This window comes from Brachyhypopomus gauderio, chromosome 8, assembly GCF_052324685.1.
Source record: "Brachyhypopomus gauderio isolate BG-103 chromosome 8, BGAUD_0.2, whole genome shotgun sequence".
Lineage (NCBI taxonomy): Eukaryota > Metazoa > Chordata > Actinopteri > Gymnotiformes > Hypopomidae > Brachyhypopomus > Brachyhypopomus gauderio.
In genome coordinates, this window is record NC_135218.1 from 4,040,899 (window position 1) to 4,053,758 (window position 12,860).

Consider the following 12,860-nt stretch of genomic DNA (forward strand, 5'->3'; position numbering starts at 1 on the left):
TTTTTCTATTGTCAGGCTTGTACTGAAAATGTACACTTACTGTCGTAAAAGAAATAGCGTCCTAATAATATCACGTTTAAGAGTTTCATGTTCCTAAAGAAGCCTCAAGTCAACCGTGAGACCTTTCGTTTTCGTTAATATGACCCTTAGCAACGAGATATTTACTTTCCTGATAAACGAAACCGTGACAAGTCAAAGTGAGTCATAAATCGAAAACGAAACTTATCCGCCACTTAAAGGCGTGGTGAACGCACCATCGGTCCACAGACGAACGACGCCGAGAACACGAAACAGGTTCGTTTATGGGTTTTATCAAATTATTCTCTTTATAAATATAATACAGGGAGAATGTTTAGGAGTACTATTTTAAATTACCCCATGTCTTCTCGAGAGTGTGTATCCTTTATGTTGGACCTTCATTTCCTGAAAAATAAAATAATAAAACGGCTTTAGTCAAAGTCAGGAGTAAATCCAATGACGACGCTCTCGAATGCTTCAGGAGATTAGTGGAGTAGATGTGGTTACATTTATTTAATTGTTGTGATTTTTGCGTCGACATCTCAGGCATTGGTTTAGGAATAATTTGGGTTTCCTGACACATTATGGAAAGCGTCCACAAATCTAGAGCCAACATATTCAGTGTCTAATGTTTAGTTTGTAATGCAGTTCGGAGGAATTTGCTTGTTCTGTTAGATATAATTACGAACGTGGTAAAATATAACCTGATCGACTATTGTTCGAATAGTTGATCTGAACTTGTAATGATGATGTAGTTAATGCTGTGGGATTTCCCGGTATCTGTGTTGCATTAGTTGCTACGTAATGAGTAGTTTACTGTATGACGCTAATTTGCTGTCAAAACGTAAATAAACAGGACGCTCTGTAAATATACTATTTGCAAACAACACGATGTACAAATAAAAACACGATTTGCAAAAGGCGATTGTTGACATCAGAATATGTGACCCCACCGAATCTCTAGATAGGCCTACTATTGATAACAAAACAACCACATATTTCCATCCCCTCACCATTGCAGCCAACAAAAAAGTAAAATCATGAATGGGATGTACAGGTGAGCCTTACTGGGGTCACCAATTCTGACGGCAGCCATCAGAATATGTGACCCCACTGAATCTCCAGGTAACAATGGTGCACCGTGACTCCACAATAACAGAAAACAATGAAAAAATAACCCTAACCTTTTATTAGTCTATATTTAAACATTTTATCCAAATGTTTAGAATTACATAATGACAGCTATTTTAGTGTATAATTATGTAACAAAACATTTATGTAATTAAGACGATAATATTTAAATACAAACATCTGTCATCCTTTGACTCGCGGACAGCAACAAAACGAGAAAAGAAAGCGCATCAGCGTAGTTTATGGAGCATTGTAAAGCGCTTGTGCCTGTGAACAGAAACTGCGAAATAGCGCCCTCTGTGTCACAGAATCTGCTGTAACAGGTGTAACTATGTCGTTGTAATCGGTCTTGATGCTATACACTTTTTATGAAGTGTGATGTGGTAGCATACTGTCCCTGTCTCTGATGACCCTGATTTGCTCTGTGTGGAGTCTGCACATTGAAGTGATTAAACTTTGTTGGAATTTTTTTCCTGACCCAGATAGGCCCCAACACCACCCCGATGAACCGATTGGTTTTGACTGAGTGACCCAAGCAAAGTCTTAACACCAAAAGTTATTTTAGATCAATTTATATGGAATATAAGTGAGTACAAAATAGCCAAAGTATACGTGGTACAAACTCTCCAGTGCACTGGTGCTAGTTGCCTAGAAGTCCTCCCTTTCATACTCTTTCTCTTTAAGTTTCGATAACTCCCCCCACCTTTGCTGCTCTCCATCAACCCCCCCCCCCCCCCCCCCCCCGCTCCTCTCTAGTTGTCTGCCTGCTTATCTCAAAACTTTTTGTCTTGCATTTTGTACTGAATGGGCTCATTATGTTCTTCTCAAGGCCACTGTGGCCTCTTCTCTTCTTCTCTCTCACAGTCTTCCAAGAAAACATTGTTTCGCCTTTAAGTTTCTTTTTACCTACAACATACTAAATCACTCATATTTGACTAGCAAAAAACAAAAGCAGTGTTAGCTAACATCTGGAACATGCGTCCAGATTCAGCTAATGTACCAATAAAGCTTTTTTTTATCTTAGACTTGGAATTGCTACATAGACTGTAGCTTTCAACAATTATAAATCACTGCAACACCTTCAAAGTTGTAGTAACTGCGTTTATATTACAAATGTAATATGTATATTGTTAATTTGGACTCCCCCCCCTCGTGGAACAAGTCTTGCAATCGATGGTATGTGTAATCATATACCCAGCCTCAATCTCTGACAGATTCCAAAGCGAGCAGAAATGGGGGGAAAAAAACTAAACGCATGCACAAACTGAAGTGAGTACGGGGCTATGAGAAGGTCTTGTTTCTTTGCTCTCGCTGTTGCTGTTTTTGCTCAGTTTTCTTGATTTCGCTTGCTCCTTGTGTCTAACCTGCTTGATTTAACATTATCTTTGTTATCTGACATAAAATACAGTAATCTCATTTCATGTGTTAGGCTTAAAATGTGAATTTTTAAATTGCTTTCTTTAATTATTGATGAATGATATTTCATTTATTTTGATACTTTTATTCTATTATATTTAATTATATTCAGTTATCTATTCTTTGTAGCTGTCTGTGTTCAATGACACCAACAGTAATGCTTGTTTCATTTACTCTGAAATACAGGAAAACTGATAGAAAACTGGTGAAGAATGGACAACCAAACTAGAGGGAAAAGACGAGGTGATTAGTCACAATGTCTTTGTTGTTGTTGTTATTGTTGTTGTTGTTCTTCTTCTTCTCAACATATGACTCCTAATTATGTTTCATCAGTTTAATCCTAATACAGATTTACCCACTGATTTCAGCTTCCACAGATCGAGTGCCTGGACAAAGACAGGAAAATGGAGGAGCTTATCAGCAAAGAGAAAGGGATACTAGACGTGGTTGGGGTGGGGGAGCAGTAGGAGGTGACGTAGGAGGCAGAGCTGGCGGAGGAGCAGGTGGAAGTGGGAGAATAGGGAGACCAGGGAGGGGAGCGGGTGGAGGTGGTAGAAGAGGAGGTTCAGCAGGAGCTCACAGAGGTGGAAGAGATGGTGATTGCAGAGCGAGAAATGAGAAGAAAGAAGAAAACAATGGAAACCGAAGACTGGATTTTGGGAGGGAGAGACATGGGAAGGTTGAGTTTCAGAGAGGAAGACCACATCAAGACAGAGGAGGGGCTCCAAGAGAGAGAGGACGAGGTGGCAGAGGGAACAGCAGAGATGGAGCTCCAGTGATCCATAAACTCGGGTACAAAACACTGGAGGAACTGCTAGAGAAAGACTCCTCTGTGGTGGCCATTACCCTCTCATCCAGTGCAGGCTTGCGGACTCTGCTGGAGGAGAAGACCATGCGTCAGGACCTCGTGCAACTGCTCTGTCAGGTTCTTCGCAAGGCATTTCAGGCCAGAAATGACCGCAGGACAGTGCTTCATCTAGCCCAGACAGTCAAAGATTCTGGCTTCTTCAAAACGATTCTTCCCCTCTTCGTGACTGGGATGATGTCTGAATTCAACCATGCTCGGAGGGAACAGTGCCCGGTGCACTTGGACAACATCATCAGCATCCTGAACGATGTGGTCAGCATGTTCCCGTCCAGCTCCATCCTTGCCGTCTCCATGCTGGTGACTGTCTTGAAACAGGTGGTCAACCAGCTGCGAGAGTCTGGAACAGACATCCCTGCCGCTTTTGACAATAACCTAGAGAAGGTCCAGGGCCTGGTTGATCACCTTCAGAAGAAATCAAGGGAGGGCACCTTGCATTCGGACAAATACAATGTCCTAATAGGCGATGAACCAGGGGGGGATGATTTCAGAATCATGACTATCTATCCAACCCCCGAAGAATTCCGGCAGGAGGAAAAGCCATTTCTGCGGCCCAACATTATGTCTCAAAGCTATCAAAGCACCCAAATCTACCTGGATACCCATTTCAGGCTTTTGAGAGAGGATTTTGTGAGGCCACTACGTGAAGGTATCAGGGAGCTGCTCGAAAGCTATCAGGACGAGAGTGGTGTGCCGATGAGAAAAAAACGTTTTGATGATATCAGAGTCTACTTTGACACCAGACTGATAGCACCAATCTGTACTTCCTCGGGTATTGCCTACAAAGTGAAGTTTGACGCCCAACCCTTGCAGGTCAGATGCTGCTACATATTATATAAATTATTAATAATAAATATTTACTTATAATAAATCACATTATATGGTTATTTTAAATCCATTTTCACATTTCCCACAAGTATGAATTTTTCTTGTAAAATATGTTCATAAGTGATAAATAATATTTATTAACCAATGTTTTTCAAGAGAAATGACAGTGAATAAAGTGAAAACTCTGTGCTGTTTTGCAGTTTGTGCGCTGGGAGAACTCCAAACGACTGCTGTACGGGTCCCTGGTCTGTCTGTCTATGGACAATTTTGAAACATTCCTCTTTGCCACAGTTTCTGAACGGGACCCCAAGAAGCTGAGCGAAGGTGAAGTCCAGCTGTGTTTCTCTAGAGAGAGTCGAGCTGAGCTGATCAAGATCAATGTTTCTCACTCCTTCCTGATGGTGGAGACCACGGCGTACTTTGAGGCCTACCGCTATGTCCTGGAGGGGCTTCAGGAGCAGGAGGAGGACAAACTCCCCTTCCAGAGGTGTGCAGAGTATCAAACTGATTTGGACGTTTCACAGTCTGCTTGAAGGAGCTTCAGATAGAAATATCGGCTACTTCAATCTCGGATACAATGTGGTAGCACAACTCTCAGTTCTTTGTCAATTCTTTTTCCAGGTACATAGTGGAATGTAACCCAGATGTCAACCCACCATTATACCTCACACAATCTGTGAGGGCTTATGACCTGTCCCACATTGCAGCAGAGGGCCATCAGAACACTATCAAAAGATTCAACCCCTTGGAGCCTGATTCATGGCCCGGGGAGGAGCAACTGGGTCTGGATGCAAGCCAGCTCCAAGCCCTTAAACTGGCCCTCACCAAGGAGCTAGCCATCATACAGGGCCCACCAGGCACAGGTAGAGAAAAGAGAATTCATCATAAATTAAAGCACCTGTCTAAATGTTCATCCAGGCTTCTGAAAAGCTAGACTTCTATGGATCAGTTTCAGCCCAAAGCTAACACTACTTAATCCAGCTAATTAAAGACTTGTGCTAATTAAGGAAAGAAATATTTGAGAGCTTGAACAAATTTGCTTAATTAGGGTTGTAAAATGGCTCTGTAAGAGAGTAGAGGAGCTGGACCAAGATTGATAGACTACTCTAATATGAGGTTTTGCCACAGATTCTGTTAACTGCCACTGATTCGAGATATTTTGTTCTTTGCAGGGAAGACATATGTGGGGCTAAAGATTGCACGGGCTTTGCTGGAGAACCGGACGGCATGGTCAAATGATTCTCCTATGCTAGTGGTCTGCTACACCAATCATGCTTTAGATCAGTTTCTGGAAGGTATGACATGGCTTACTGCATGGGTTAATGCTCATTATCTGGCACGGTTAAAGAGCCCTGTTATAAATACGATTACAAAGTTTCCTGTGGTAATTTTCAAATTTAACTTACTGGAAGGCATAGCAGCATCAACTGACTGATATAACACTTGATAGGTACATATCTTCACTTGTCACAGTACCATCTTCTAACTTCTAACACAACCACAAGGCTAACTGCCATAGATCTTTAGTGAGTGATTTATTTCATATCAGAATCCCCAGGCTTTGTGATGAGGAGGTTATGATTTGTTGGCCTCAGGTATCTATGGCTTCTTAAAGAGGGGCATCGTGAGGGTCGGAGGTCGCAGTAACAGTGAGATCCTGAAGGCCTTCTCTCTACGAGAGATCACCAAGCAGCACCACGTCCGTCGGAGCCTGCCATTGCACCTTAGGAGGGCCTATAGTGAGGTGAGCTCCAGTTAGCTTGCCCTTTAGCCTATGGGTCTGAACTCATGCTCTAACACGAGCAGTCTGTTTTAGTGGTTTATTTTCAGGCTGTTTACTACGTTCTGTAACACGAGGGAGAGTTTTTCTTTTTCTTGTCTCGCAGCCAAAATCCTCAGTTTAGTTTTTCTATCAGTGTGCTGCTGTGAATGCTGCAATGTGAATACTGCTAAATGAGACAGCGCCGACCTGCTGGTAATTCCCAGATCCTCGACGAGATGACGAATGCGAAGGAGCAGATAAAGACACGGTCCATGCAGCTGGAGTGCAGCATTCGTGGGGTCATTAACGAACGCTTCCTGTGGCAGTACATGTCCGACGAGCACTGGGAGAGTCTGAGTCAACAGACGGTCAGTCCGCACCAATCAAGCAAACAACCACCCAAAACACTTGTTGTAAATATGTATGGGTCAGCTTCAAGTTTCCACTTCCAAAAAAAAGTCTCAGTCTCTGTTTTGATTGTCATTTTCATCATCATCATCATATTTTGTTTGCTTGTATGTTAGTTGCATTAGTAAATAATTTTTTATTGTGTGATGTTTGTGTCTGTGTGTCTGACACAGATGCAGGATGAATTTGAGAATGTGGGGGGGAAGGTCTCGAAGATCGTGGAGTGGCTGGGCCTGGGTGCACTCCAGCAGACAGCACCCCCGGAGGCTGGTGGTGGCATAGCAGGTGAGACTTACACCACAAACCAAATCGACACAACGAACTAGCTGCCTTTTAATGCAGGTGTTTTGTCCGATTCAATGAATTGTACTTGCAAAAAGTTTATGTACCAGGTACCATTTTAGTTTTTTGATACTATCAATACTTTCATGACTCTTTAAAGTCATCACTAGATGGCAAACTCCACTGAGGGATACAACTAGTGGTAAGAATCCTTTATGCTGCAGATCTAGCCACTGAAAGCATGCACTTTTGCGTAGGAAGTGTATTCTTCCTGGATTTTGGGTAAAATTTTTAGCATTTTAAATATATTAATAAAGTATGTATTTAGTAGCAAGTTACATTCTCGTGTATGCTGATTCAACATGATCAGAAAGAGAAGAGAACAAAACAGAGAGAACAGTCGTCGTTCAGTGTAGGTGAAGGATAACACTGTATCTATGTAGTACTCCACCACCGGCTACTAATAGTACCTTCCAATGTACAATGATTTCCAACCTCTCCATCCTGTTTCCCTTCCTCAGGTGGGAGTGAGAAGGTTGAGCCCAGGAAGGAGGAGGAGCTGTTGCTAGTGGACGAAGTGGCAGTTCTGATTCAGGCAGAGAGGATGCTGGTGGACGCAGAGCCATGGGAGATGGATGGTGTCCAGCACACGACAGAGGAAGAGTCCATGGCTGAGATGGAGAAGCTCATGCTAGCCATGAACCTGGAGCAGGCTGAGGACGAGACGGGACAGGGACAGGGACAGGGACAGGGAAAGTGGGAGGTGAGACAGTGATTTTAATCTTCCTGAAGAACACGGTTAAAATATCCATTGTTTGTTTTATTTTTGAACTGTCGTTTCCTTCACTGGTGTTTCAGAGGTAGGTTTGTTCATTTGCGATAATCCCAATATGATAATCCCAATGTGTGTGTGTGTGTTTGTGTGTGTGTGTGTGTGGCTGATCAGGTTCAACCTCACCAGAAGAAACAGATGAAGCAGATGATCAAGAGGCAACTGAGGGAGAGTTCAGTTATGAGTATGGAAGAGGAGGAGCAAGTGAGGAACGTATGGAGGCTTCATATTAACGACAGATGGAGGCTTTACCGGTAGGGACACACTAATGTAAACAAAAGCAAGTCTCTCTGGAGCCGCACCTTGCAATGGTTATGTGAACTGTGCAATAACGCTTTCTCCACTAGGTGGCAGAATTTAACCATCAAATTCACCAAAGATTCAGGGTTTTATAAACTCAAATAAGAAGTAGGCCAGTTAACAGTAGTAATTTGACTACACTCGTTCTTCCTCTCCCTCCCTCCCTCCCTCCCTCCTCAGCCTCTGGATGCAACGCTACCAGACCGAGCTTCGCGAGAAGACTCTGGACGCCGAGCAAGTCTTTCAGGACGCCGCCGAGCGCCTCGCCGAAGTCCGCCGGCGCGAGGACCTGTGCGTGCTCAAGCATGCCAGAGTCATCGGCATGACCACCACGGGGGCCGCGAAGTTCCGCCAGATCCTGCAGGAGCTCCGGCCGAGGCTGGTGATCGTGGAGGAGGCGGCGGAGGTCCTGGAGGCACACACCGTCACCACCCTCAGCCCAGACTGCCAGCATCTCATTCTGATTGGAGATCATCAACAGGTGCAGGATATGAACCAGACACGCTGTACTCAGCACAGTGAATACTTCTACTTCTACTTATAGTGCTGCAGTTTTGTTCCTCCTTGACATGAACCCAGATCTGTAGAGCCAGCAAACCACTCGTGTTTGTGTGTTCTAAGATCAAACACAACTCGCTCATCTAACAAGAGCTCCATTTCTCTGAGGGGTATATGTACAAATGTAAAGTTCACAGTCTCCAGGACCAGTATTCAGAGCAGTTGACCGTTAGCTCTTGTATATCTAGTGCACAGAGAATAACTCATGTTCTTGCTGTTTTTTGAGTTACCTGAAACTGTTGAGATGATCTGAATGTCGTGTTTATTTGTTCACAGCTGAGACCTAGTGCCACAGTCTATGAACTAGCCCGGAGTTTCAATCTCGAGGTGTCCATGTTTGAGAGGCTTGTCAATATGAATTTCCCCTTTGTCAGACTTAACTATCAGGTAACTTGATAGATCGGAACAGCGACTCTCATCACAGTAATAAAAATTTTTTGGCACACCCTATTATGTTATTTTTATTTATTTACTTACTGTAATTCTTTCAGCATCGTATGAGGCCAGAAATTGCTCGTCTCTTGACTCCTCATATCTACTCGGAGCTGGAGAATCACCCTTCTGTTCTGGAGTATGAGAACATTAAAGTAAGCACCCTAACTGATTTCATTATTATAATGAAGCAGCTACATATGCAAATTTGCTACAACATGACACGTTTTAAGTATCGTTGTTAATTAATGACCAGGCATACTCAAGCTAAACACTTGTCTTTTCTTCTAGGGGGTTCTCACAAACCTTTTCTTTTTGGACCACAAGTTCTGTGAGGTGGAAATAAAGGACGGCCGAAGTCATCAGAATTTGGAGGAGGCTAAGCTTGTGGTGGCCCTGTGCCGTTACCTGTTGTGTCAGGAATACCAACCTTCACAGATCACTGTCCTCACCACCTACACTGGCCAGCTTTACTGCTTACGCAACCTCATGCCCGCCAAGGAGTTCTCAGGGGTCAAAGTTCACGTAGTTGACAAGTACCAAGGTGAGGAGAATGACATCGTCATTCTGTCTCTGGTGCGCAGCAATGCTCAGGGCAAGATCGGCTTCCTGAAGATACCGAACCGCGTTTGCGTTGCGCTTTCCCGTGCTAAGAAGGGACTGTATTGCCTGGGCAACACAGAAATGTTCAGGGATGTGAAACTGTGGAGTGGTATCCTTCACACCCTGCAAGAGAAGGCCCAGGTGGGGACCGCTTTGACCCTCAGTTGCCAGAACCATCCGGAAACGCACACCACGGTGGCCTGTGCCGGCGACTTCTCAAATGTCCCCGAAGGTGGGTGCAGTCAGCCCTGCGAATACCGCCTGGACTGCGGTCACGTCTGCGTCCGCATGTGTCACCCATACGACACCGACCATAAGAAATACAAGTGTACCAAGAACTGCCCCAAGGTGCTGTGTGAGCTCGGGCACAAATGCCCACATCTGTGTTTTGAGGAGTGCGGCCCGTGCAAGGTGCCCATGGAGAAGGTTGTTCCAGAGTGCCAGCACAATCAGTGGATGCCATGCCACGTGGATCCTAACTCGTTCATCTGCACAGTGCCGTGTCCGAAGAAGCTGACGTGTGGCCACCAGTGCAAAGCGCTCTGTGGAGAGAAATGTACCACCCTTTGCAAGGTCCAAGTTCCCAAGACCTTAAGATGCGGACACACCCAGAACGAGTCGTGCTACGTCTCCAGAGATCCCACGAAGCACCCGTACTGCAGGTCCCGGTGTGGCGCTACGCTGAAGTGTGGGCACGTCTGCTCCGGGACGTGCCACAAATGTCAACAGGGGCGTCTACACAGAGCCTGCAACCACCGGTGCAAGCGGGTTCTTCCGTGTTCGCACCAGTGTCGCGTACCCTGCACGAGCAACTGCCCACCTTGCACGATGGTGTGTGAGAACCGATGCATCCACAGCATGTGCAAGAAGCAGTGTGGGCAGCCCTGCGTTCCCTGCATGGAGCCTTGCGAGTGGAAGTGTCCTCACCAGAGCTGCGGCAAACTCTGCCACGAGCCGTGCGACCGGCCGCCGTGTAAAGAGGAATGCGACAAGGTGCTGCCTTGTGGGCATCCCTGCATCGGGCTTTGTGGAGACCCATGCCCAGATAAGTGTCGTGTGTGCCATCACGAGGAGGTGACCGAGATCTTCTTCGGTAACGAGCAGGAACCGGACGCTCGGTTCGTCCAGCTGGAGGACTGCAAGCACATTGTTGAATCCACAGCCATGGACATGTTCATGGGGATGGACGAGGGCCAGGAAGCCGGGCTGGATCAGCGGGCCATCCGACTCAAAGAGTGTCCCAGGTGTCGCACACCCATTCGCAGGAACGTGCGCTACGGCGCCCACATCAACCGCTGCCTGGAAGATATTGAGAACGTGAAGGAGCAGATCAGTGGTCTGCAGTCTGACATTCAGTCTAAGCAGGAAGAGCTTCAGATATTTCTGCAGGGTAAGGAGAACCTTATTGGACAGTTTTATAAAGAGTATATGCAAATCCACGACAAGCTTCAGGAGTCTGGCCTGTCTCTTCAAGACCTCTGGCACCAGGAGATGTTGATATCCTTCCTTGAGAGTCTTGGGAAACTGTTGCAGATCCAGCAGGATTCTGAGTCTTCACCACATGTTGACCAGTTGTCCTCGGGCCTTAAAGAATGCACCCAGTTCCTGCTTGATGCTTCGCAGAGATTCTCAGAGCAGCAAGTTGAAGATCTCGAGCGTGAAGTGGAAAGACTCTCCTTAATGGCTGATCTCTGCATCCGCTGTGAGATAAATAAATCCAGGGAGCTTGGAGTCGGAGTCAGCTCCAAGGTGAGTCAGGCGTGGAAGCTTCTGGAACAACCTGGTCCGTTCACCAAGGCGGACGAGTGTGAACTGAAGGGGATTTTGAAAGAGCTGGAGACCGAGCTCCCATCCAGTGGCCTGGGAATCACAGACAAGGAGAGACGGATGATCATCGAAGCCATGAACCTGAATTTGGGACATTGGTATAAGTGTCCTAATGGTCACATTTACGCCATTGGGGACTGTGGGGGCGCTATGGAAAAGCGTCCTTGTCCTACGTGCGGCGCTGTGATTGGTGGAGCCAACCACACTCTTGCTGAGGGGAACTCTGTGGCAACAGAGATGGATGGGGCTCAACATGCTGCCTGGTCAGAAGCTGCCAACATGCTGAACTTTCACCCCAGAGACCTTTAGATTCATACATGCTGCCTGTTTCACGTTAGTGTTCTGTTCACATCAACAAGTATTACTGAAATTTAGCATCACTGACACTGTAATCTTACACTTATCATTGAGTAAGTTTTGGCTTTTAAAGATTTAATTGCTTCATATATTGGAAATGTATGCATTGGAATAACAATGTATTGCAAAAAGGCATGTTATTCTGTTTATGTTGTTGTTCTGTTTGTTATAACCATTACTTACCATCGTAGACTCTTAGCAGACAGAGAAGACTTAATATGTGTATCTTTATTTAGCCAATAGGGGGCAAGAGTGTACTGATGAATGTTTAAGTTGAGAATGAGAAATACACAAATAAATGATTTCATATGAATTCATATGAAAAGTGCATCACGCCTTTACTTGCATGTATGGACATTGGTGCGTGTGTGTACATATACACCACCATCGCCTTCTCCTGACTCCTTATCAGGAATGTGTTCCACCTCTAATTCCAACTGTCCTCTCCATCTCTCCTTGGAACTACTTACAGGGTGGTGTGTGTGTGTGTGTGTGTGTGTGTGTGTGTGTGTACATGAGCTCTCTGGGCTTGACACAGTCACTCTGTCATAAAAAGGCAAGGCAAGGTCAGCAGGTGCGTCCTAAGCTCGGGGAAGCCGTCACACTGCTGGCTGGCTAATAGTAAAACATTACCTGTGCTCTCAGCCTAATTTGCTGGCATGGAGGCGGTGGTGTGGGCTCTGGATGCTGTCCTGTGGGTGATGGGTTGCAGGGACGGGTTCCATTTAAGCTGTTTTGCGAGAGCTTACATCAGTTTAGGACATGATGAATGTAGCTTCATCTCCGCGGAAACTCCAGTGGAAACTCTCTCTTTTCTCAACAGGAAAGAGTCGCATCAGAACCGGAGTGAAAAGCGAACACGCAAACGGATCCTCACCCGTAGTTTCAGAGGCAGGTCAAACGGATATTTGTAGTTTCAGAAGTAGGTTAATTGGTTTATTGTCAGTAGATTGGAATAGAAGATCAAAAAAAAAATTTTATAAAAAATTATTTCTTGAAGAAAAAAACAAACAAAAGCGGCCTATAATATCCTCAGGGGTTCTTGGTGTTGTCTGTCATGCTTCTTTTTGAAAAAGCTCTTGTGCTTAGCGGGGAGCCGTTTGGCAGAGTGTCTCACACTGATGTGCTGCTGATATGACTTCTAAAGTAGATTATGAAAGGACTGAAGCATGACACATGATTTGGGGCGGAGGGAGTTTGGATGATTCTCCTAATAATGAATCACTGTCATTGTGGATAAT

The 12,860-nt window shown here is 45.2% G+C and overlaps 1 protein-coding gene across 1 annotated transcript; it reads left to right on the plus strand.

Moving 5' to 3' along the window:
- Positions 1 to 103: 103 nt before the first annotated feature.
- On the plus strand, positions 104 to 11,947 carry znfx1 (zinc finger, NFX1-type containing 1). Its single transcript, XM_077013845.1, has 16 exons — positions 104 to 294; positions 1,632 to 1,735; positions 2,752 to 2,808; positions 2,934 to 4,243; positions 4,459 to 4,745; positions 4,880 to 5,121; positions 5,431 to 5,553; positions 5,854 to 6,002; positions 6,245 to 6,388; positions 6,602 to 6,713; positions 7,232 to 7,473; positions 7,657 to 7,796; positions 8,023 to 8,323; positions 8,677 to 8,787; positions 8,892 to 8,987; positions 9,124 to 11,947. The coding sequence occupies exons 3-16, from the start codon at positions 2,778 to 2,780 to the stop codon at positions 11,569 to 11,571; spliced, it is 5,736 nt and encodes a 1,911-aa protein (XP_076869960.1). The 5' UTR covers positions 104 to 294; positions 1,632 to 1,735; positions 2,752 to 2,777; the 3' UTR covers positions 11,572 to 11,947.
- The last annotated feature ends 913 nt before the right edge of the window (positions 11,948 to 12,860 follow it).

Bases quoted from the DNA above. Each gene is read 5' to 3' on its own strand.
- znfx1 (XM_077013845.1), top strand. From the start codon at position 2,778: ATGGACAACCAAACTAGAGGGAAAAGACGAG. The intron at 5,554-5,853 runs GTATGACATGGC...TGTTGGCCTCAG, and splicing joins TTTAGATCAGTTTCTGGAAG to GTATCTATGGCTTCTTAAAG. The intron at 8,324-8,676 runs GTGCAGGATATG...ATTTGTTCACAG, and splicing joins TGATTGGAGATCATCAACAG to CTGAGACCTAGTGCCACAGT.